Genomic DNA, 9,172 nt, shown 5'->3' on the forward strand with positions numbered 1-9,172 from the left:
AATCAATCAATCAATCAATCAATCAATGCTTTATTAATAACAACAAAATTCCATTGGAGCATTACAGTAATAGTTTGCTGTGAAAGTGCTTAAATAAATGGTTGAGATCCAATAAATGCTGCAGATCCTGTCTCTAAAAATAGAAGACTGATATATGAGATAAGAACTACTGAAACTACTGCAAACTACTACATACAGTACATTGAATAACGTGGGTAATCCAGAATAGTAATGACCTTAGACTAGTTCTTTTTTAGACTTTTGACTCTCAAGTTACTTTAATAAAAAAAAAGATTAACCGTATAAACCAAGTGTGGGCTCATGAAAGTCATACAATAAGTTCACTTAAAGCCATGCCGCGTAACATTTCACACAATATAAACACTAAAATACAGTACAAGCAGTTATTTTATTCGAAATATTTTGTCATTGAAAACACCCGTGTGTTTGCTGTGAGTGGCTCGCCTATCTGAAGACCTGACTGTAACTTTACTGGGAGCGGGGACATCTCCATCTCGAAACCTAAAGGCTGCCAAATATCCATCCATCCATCCATCCATCCATCCATCCATCCATCCATCCATCCATCCATCCATCCATCCATCCATCCATCCATCCATCCATCCATCCATCCATCCATCCATCCATCCATCCATCCATCCATCCATCCATCCATCCATCCATCCATCCATCCATCCATCCATTTTCTTCCACTTTATCCGGGGCCGGGTCACGGGGGCACTCCCCACCGACCTGAACAGGGGAAGCCACCTTTTTCCGGTGGAGAACCATGGCCTCGGATTTGGCTGATCCTCATCCTGGCCACTACACAAATCATGCAAATCCATTCTTTAATTACCAACTGCAAAGAATAGCATTGTCTGAGTCTAGCTGGTCATTGTGAACATGTTTTGTAAAGCTGGAATGAGTATAATCCAAAATGTTACGCAGTGTGTCTTTAAATTGCAGCGATAGCGCCCGCATACCTTTGAGAGTCACAATGAAATATTAACTCTTGGCAAGTACAATTGACTTACAATGTGTCACAAACCCTCTAGTTATTTGTAATGTTATATGTTTTAATGAGACCCTGGAAGTACTCCTGTGTGTTTTTCTCTGGTCTAAAAATTATGATGAAACATTTTGGGAAGAAATACCACACGAGGAAAGAGTAGAGAGAACATAGGATTGCTGATGCATTTACAGTGTGAATATTCTTTCCCTTGTACAGGATGTAGACGGTGGCGAAGACGATCCAGGTCAGAATCATGAGAAACAGGCAAAACGTTATGGCTTTGGCTTCATTGTAATTCTTGGGCAGTTCCTTTCCCATGTAGGAGAATACGAAGCAAAGAAAGCATAGGAGAAAGAACAAAGCAATCGAGGGAGTGTATGCTTTAAGATTAAGATCACAGGTCAGAATAGTTTTGTCTTTGTGCCACAATAAGTTGCTGTAAGGCTGGGGTGGTGCAGATGTGTACATTATAAGTAGCAAAGTTCCTTGTAGGATAAAAAAAATCAATACCACAAGCCACTGTCCATGATATCTCACCCACAATCTGTGCAGTGATGGATAGTGAGCAACTATTTTGAAAATACATACAATTTGAAAGGAGCGCACCACAAAACAGGCCAGACACACGGTGAAGAACAACAGAAATGGGAAATACCTCAATATGCAAGAGGCCACATCGGGTTTGCCAAAGTAGAAGAAGACACTGATGCTGCTGAGACTGAGGCAGCCGAGAACCAGAAAGCACATGGGTCCTCCAGCTGACCTCACCACTGGAGTGTTGTAGTTCAGCCCAAAGAGCACAGAGGTCAGGAGACAGAGTCCCACCAAACACACGGTCCCAACCATGATCACTACAGCAATTGCATCCTCGAAAGGGACAAACTCCACGACTCGCTTGGTACATGCTGTACTGGCTTCGGACGACCACTCAGTTTCATCACAGGATCGACACGTGTGCGGGTCCTCTGTCAATAACCAGTAAAAAAGCAACAACAGCCATATAAATAAAACTACATACTATGTTTTTTTTAAATTGAATCATAAATATTGTATTGTACCTGATGAGTTGATGTATGTACTTCTTGGGCAGATGACACATTTGAAACAGCATTTATGAATCCCCTCCAGACTCTTCCGAAATCCAGGCTTACACTCGGGCGAGCACACAGATGAGGGAACCTGCTCAGTCATATAGGAACAGCACATGAGTCTTTACTGTCACTGTAAAAACATGCAAATAGATAAATAAATAAATAAATAAATAAATAAATAAATAAATAAATAAATAATAATAATAATAATAATAATAATAATAATAATAATAATAATAATAATAATAATAATAATAATAATAATAATAATAATAATAATAATAATAATAATAAGGTGGTATGGCAAAACAATGTTTTGTAACAGCGTTGGAAATTAGCCCAAGGCTACAATCCGGTGTGGCCTGTTTATATGCATGAGACCCCTGTATGTTCATTAACATGCACTGTCCCGACCAAATAAACCAATAAAAAAAATAAAAAAAATAAAAAATATTATCAGTGTGTTTTCCTGGCACACATAAGTGCATATTTACAGAGGAAAGAGAAGCATACCTGATTGTTGTTGTGCCATTGTATTTTAGATTCATTGATGGAGAAATGTGATGAAGGCTGAAATCTGTGGACTCCCACTATCTCTGCATCTCCACTGCTGTTCCAAAAGATGATGTCAAAGGGTCCAAACCGCGGGTCGCCATTTCTGTCAAACTCAATGGTGTGGTTCAGCAGAGAGAACTTTGATCGCTTCAGCTCAGACAGGACCTGTGAAAAAGCACATTAGCCACAGAAATATGCAGCAGCCTTACACTGAAAAAGAAGGAAGTGGTAGTGTGTTGTATGTCAATTTAATGAAAAAGCTGTACACTTGTTGCCTCACTGATATTAATTAATATATAATATAATATATCACAGCTTGTTCATCTAGTGCTACTTCACTCATGCTTTAAAAAAAGTGTATATAATATTGACTTCCAATAACTTTTACTATATTTGAGCCCAATCCCTTGACAACATGGTTGACAAAAAATCCCTAAATAATAAACAATGAGAAAATGTTTTTGACAGTATTTGTCGGCCGACAACACCAACTACTTCTATAGCATCTTGTGCACCATACTCACCATGTGTGGAAAGACAGTGATGTTTTTGTGGCACTTTTTGGCTCCACATTGCAGTATATTGTGCAGAGCATGGGCGATGGCATGCACTGCAGCGTAGACAGGGAAATTGAAAGAGTTCTCTGCTCTCAAAATTTCATCTGGATTCAAATCACTACAGTTGCAAAATTGGTTACAAAACTCCCCTGACTGATTTTCTATTTCTAAAGCGCTTATAAATTTCTTAAAACCAGGTATGGTGACAACTGGCTCTGCAATCCCAACGACAGTCCCAATATTTCTGATGCCACTCAGTTTAGGAAGTTTTTTGTTTAAAGACCAGGAATCTACAGCTATCCATGTCTTGTTTTTGACTTTCATTGCTATGGCGGATTCGATAAGCATTTCAGCGGTCCATTCAGGACCAAAAACTATGATGACCTGTATGTTCTGACTCTCTATCTGCTTGAAAATTGTGGTGTAATTTGTATTTTCATCCAGTTTTTTGGTGTAGGCCAGGCAGATATCTGTGTCTTGAATCATCTTCATGAACACATTGTAACCGTCATTGCCGTAATCGTTGTCGATGTTGAGGAAAGCCACCCATCGCCATTTGAAATGCAGCAACATGTGGACTATGACATCGACAACATCCTTATTGGGATGCACCGTACGGAGGAAAGAGGGAAAAGTCAATTTTTGGGAAAATATTGAACTGGCCGCTCCATAACTGATCTGAAAAAGAAAATAAGTTTATCCTTGGTTAGATTTTGAATGCCTAATAAAATATATGAAAATTGAATGAATAAATGAAACTAATAGGTGCAAGTTTGAACATCCATTAAGTTAAAAGATCCATCTAAGAAAAAAAAAGACCTTGAGATTTATGCTGAGTTTAGTATAACATTAGAATATAATTATATATGTGGTAAACACAAAGTGTCAAATTAATATATATAATAAGAAATAAGCATTTTTTTCATTTGCTCTATGGTCTGGTATGTCTTTAATTGATAAAAACAAAAAACAACAACAAAAAAACACCAACACTTTTTGTAGACATTTTAACATTATACACAATATGAGAGAATATACCATAGGAATACGACTCGTCATAAATAGTGGAGCAACAGTTCTGGTCACAGGACTTGTGAAGGCACCGACCACCGCAGTGACTTTGGAGACATTGTCGTGTCTTGTGGCCCACGGGTCAATGGGGTCTTTTCCAGAGAGAATGTTGAAAATGCCTGGGATGTTCTGTGTGTCTGAGCAGCGGTCAAAGATGTTATATCCCAGAGTGATGCCTGGTAGGAGGCTGCTCGAGTTATTGATCTCCTCGATAGAGAATCTCATCAGCTGGAAACGCCGGTAACTCGAATTACGAAAGGTCTTACTGAAAAAAAAAAAAAAAAAAAAGGATCTGTATGGTAAAATTACGTATCCAAATATGGTCAAAGAGGGCCGTATTAGTGTTCGTCAAAAGGCTTCACAAATTCACAAGAAATGCGTAAAAGAGTTTTTTTTAACACTACCTGGCCCTGCAAAAAGTTATCACCAAAAAACACACTCTAAAATGGATTCAGCGCCTTAGTTTAGCGCCTTATTTAGCGCCATAGTTACTTTTATAACTTACAGTAACTATGCAGTGAGGTTCGGTTTAGGTGTCAATTTTTGGGGTCCCAGCAAAAAATGTTTGGGATCCCTCCTGACCTAGACTACTGCTGCATTCAAATCCAGGTGATGACATTGTTGTTCATAATGAAATGTTGATCATAATACACTATGGGCCAGCAGAAAAGAAAAAATCAAATTCTAGTACTTCAAAACAAAAACATGTGGCTGCTGGAAGTGCATTTACTACAACCTACAATTATTGATTGTGGGAAGTTGATGATGATGAGATATATACACACACGAGATATATACACACTCAGCTGAGTACTTACATCATATGATTAACATTGGTATCATTATTCTGCATTCACTCACCTTGAACATTGCAAGGCTTCTGGTATGTGGTAAGATTGTGGCTGTTCGTCTTGATGGATGTTAAAGAGTCCCCCAATTACAAAGTCTCCTTCAGTGCGGAATTCAGAAGCTCCTACAAACAGAAGACATCCAAGGCGAAAAAGCAACAAAAAGCCCACCATTTTTAGACCGTCCATCAATATGTAATACTTATGTTCAAAAGTACAGACAATGGTAATGCCAAGATTATTTTAATTCTCAGGCAGCGAAAACTGACACAGCCCCAGTCAAATTTACATAAAGCTATGCAAAACTGCATAACACACATTTGGACACAAGCAGCCTTCTGTTGTGAGTCAGATAGTGTATTCATTCGGAAATATTTGCATCACGGTTTCTGGTGCTGCTTTAAATAACAAAATACCTTGGGTTGTCTCTGTAAGTAAGATATCTGTACATGTTGTCTAACACCCCTTTTTATTTTGGTATAGGCTATTGCATTCCTATAATATAATAATTAATTCATATTAATGTTACACATTATAGATTCAACCTTCTTCTAATTGTGATGATAGTAGCCTTGTTTGCAACTAACTAACTAACTAACTGACCAACAGACTATCCTAACTAACTAACCAACACATTATTCAAGATTTTTTATTTGTTAAACCATGTGAATGATTTGAAATTATCTTTCCTTTCCTCATCCTTGATTGTGGAGTGGCGGGTGGGGGAAGAGAGGTGGGAGGGAGGGCAGACAGTTCAGCTTCCCGATGGCCTTGTGTATGAAACTGTTCTTCAGTCGACTGGAACTGGCCCGTAGATTCCGCCGTCTCCTCCCTGAAGGCATTACCTCGAAGAGACTGTGTGATGGGTGCGTAGGGTCCCTGGTGATTTTGACAGCTTTTGAGACGGGTGGGGTTCATGTCCTTAATAATAATTAATGATTGTTAGAGGAGCTTGTGGTAGACATCTTCGAAAGTCCACCACAATCTCTTTTGTCTTCTCCACATTTAAAGAGAGATTGTTCTGTGTGCACCACATGGCCAGACAGCTCAACTCACTCCTGTAGTTTGACTCGTTTCTGTTGCTGATGAGACACTGTTGTGTCGTCTGCAAACTTGATGAAGAGGTTTGACTTATACTTTGGAGTGCAATCATGGGTCAGCAGAGTGAACAGGAGGGGGCTCAGCACACAGCCTTGGGGAGCTCCCGTGTTCAGTGTGATGGTTCTGGAGGACCTGCCGCCGACACATACAGCAAGGGCCAACTTAACCTACCCATAGGCCCCTGGGCTAACCATAAAATATAGCCCCCCCCCCCCACTCACTCTAATCCGAGATGGCTCCACTGCTCATTAATGTAAGCGATCATAGCCATGCTATGAATTTTACTGTTTGCTCACTTATATTCACAAAGGTGCGTTTCCAATCATAAAACTACGAAGCCCCTAAAATCCCCTAAAGGGAGAAAAAAATACATACATATATGTATATATATATATATATATATATATATATATATATATATATATTGTAGGCCAAGCCCAGTGGTTAAGGCGGCCCTGCATACAGCCTGTGGTCTCCCTGTCAGAAAGTTCAGCAGCCAGTTGCACAGTGATGTGTTGATCCCCAGGTGGAGCAGTGTGTGTATTAGCAGCTGTGGGATTATAATGTTGAATGCTTAGCTTAAGTCTAAAAACAGCATTCTAACATAGGAGTCCTTTGTTTCAAGGTGAGTGAGGGCTGTATGAAGCGCAGTGGAGATGGCATCTTCAGTTGAGCGATTGGACCGATAAGTAAACTGGTATGGGTCCAGGGTGGGAGGGAGAACAGACTTGATGTGGTCCATGACGAGAAGAATTGGGGTGAGTGCTACTGGGCGGTAGTTGTTAAAGCAGGAGGGTGGTCACTTCTTTCGCACCGTAATGATGGTGGTTGCTTTGAGGCACGTTGGGACCACAGCCTGCTGCAGAGATGTGATATAAATGTCTTCAGTGAGTTCATCAGCGCAACCTGGTGTCTGGACCTGGTGCTTTGTGTACGTTGATCCTGCTCAGAGATCGTCTCACACTCTCTGGAGATAGCTGCAGCACCTGGTCTTCTGGAAGGGGTGTTGACTTTTGTGCTGGGGTTCTGTTGAGTGCTTCGTAACAAGCAAATAATTAATTTAGAGTGTTCAGCAGAGCGGTGTCACTGCCACAGGTTTGTCGACAAAGGCAATAGGAAATAGGAAGCTAAAACGTGTCGTGTCAGGAGATGATTTCCATACACTTGATGCTCGACCGGCTGCATCATAAACATACCTCCACATTTACAAATCAAAAAGAGATCACTTACTTCCACTCCAACACTACGAGCCTAAGTATCGGCAGCAATGGTAGTAGTAGTAGTAGTCGTGGAGGCAGTTGGCCGGGCCCCAAGATGATGTTAAGATATAAAAAGAAAAGTACTGATAATAATATATCAATATAAAAGCAGACAATGTACATACATACATACTAAATCCATTTTTGATTTTCATTGATTGAATTATTTTTTGCTTTTTTGATATAATAGATATTTCCATAATTGCCTAATTTTGGAAACACTGCCTGAAATGTGTGGGAACCTCTACTGTGGCCCATTTACTACCTTCAAATCACTTGACATATGATGCCCTCTAGAGGCGGTTAGATATATGGCCTACCAAGGGCAGAAGATGGCATGTCATGAGAACAAGTGGCCACAAAAATACTGCCTATATTTAAATGTGTGCCTCCTCTTCCTAGGTAATGCAAAGTAAGTTTAATGCAAATGAACACAAATGCAGTAGATTAATTCAACCCCTATTACAAGACACTAGTTTAAAAGGCACATTTTATTCACTCATGCATTCCACAAATCCAATCAAAGTGATTTATAAAGGCTACAACATGGCGCTCTTCAGAGCATATAAATGTTTAAGAAATCAATCAGAAAATACAGATAAACTGTGGACATTTGTCAAATATATATATTAAAAAAAAAAACAAGACTTCTGTATACAAGTTTAAATAAAAGAAATGAGAAACCATAGAGTGAGGATACCAGGTATGACTTGTCTTAAGACTTATGGGCACGATCTTGTGCATCATAACGGAGACGATAGCTGACATTTTGCGCTCAGTAGGAGCGCACTTTGTGATATTGCCACTCCAGACTTAGCGCATTTAAGTGGGTGGAGACACACACATTTTCTGTCACGGTTTGGTTTAGGACCCAAAAGCAGAACACAAATTGGCAAGTGCACAAAAGGACATTTATTGCATTGGTGAGTTGGTGGCTGGTAGATGGATAACAGGCAGGCCAGTAGGTGGACGAACATGCAGGTACAGAGCACGGCAGGCAGACAAACAGGTCCTGGACAAAAGACAGAAATTATTTAAGGCACAAAAATCTTCACCAAACTCACAGAAGCTAAAGCCAAACTAACTGTGGTAGTTTCACTGACGAACTGGCAGCGTGTGGAGGAAGAGCCAGGCTTCTTGTACAGGTAACAAGGTGCAAGTAACGAGCTGTGGAGTGGATGCAGGTGCGCAACAGGTTGCAGATCTGATGGCTCCGCCCAGGTGAGGAAACAGACAAACACAAAAACAAGAGGGAGGGGAGCAGTGGCAAAACAGGACTATGACAGTACCCCCCTCTCAAGGACGGATCCCAGACGTCCAACACAAAACCGGGCGGGCGGAGGGGGTCAGGAGGAGGGAATACAGTCCAAGCAAATGAGTCGGGGGGCCACGGAGGTAGACAGAAGACCAGGGGAATCAGAGTAGGGACACAGGACAGACCAGAAGACGCTGATGAGTCTGGGGGCCAAGGAAGCGGAGGGGACAGAGAAGGCACTTTAGGATAGTCTAGGGGCCATGCTGGAGGTGGCAGGTCTGGAAGGATGGCAAAAAATCCTGGTAACACTTTACATGACGACCCGGTAATTGCTAGTAATTACAGTAGTAATTACTACTGTAATTACAGTAGTAATTACTAGCAATTACAGTAGTAATTACTACTGTAATTACAGTAGTA

The 9,172-nt window shown here is 40.5% G+C and overlaps 1 protein-coding gene across 1 annotated transcript; it reads right to left on the reverse strand.

Annotated features, from left to right (window-relative positions):
* Positions 1-1,054: 1,054 nt before the first annotated feature.
* LOC306964419 (taste receptor type 1 member 1-like) lies at positions 1,055-5,159 on the reverse strand (the record flags this gene model as incomplete). The annotated part of the gene is made up of 6 exons (XM_079558411.1): positions 1,055-1,980; positions 2,074-2,194; positions 2,620-2,826; positions 3,186-3,896; positions 4,326-4,517; positions 5,151-5,159. The coding sequence occupies 6 exons, from the start codon at positions 5,157-5,159 to the stop codon at positions 1,055-1,057; spliced, it is 2,166 nt and encodes a 721-aa protein (XP_079414537.1).
* Between the last annotated feature and the right edge of the window lie 4,013 nt (positions 5,160-9,172).

This window comes from Gobius niger (assembly GCF_951799975.1).
Source record: "Gobius niger genome assembly, chromosome: 6".
In the NCBI taxonomy this organism is placed as follows: Eukaryota; Metazoa; Chordata; class Actinopteri; order Gobiiformes; family Gobiidae; genus Gobius; species Gobius niger.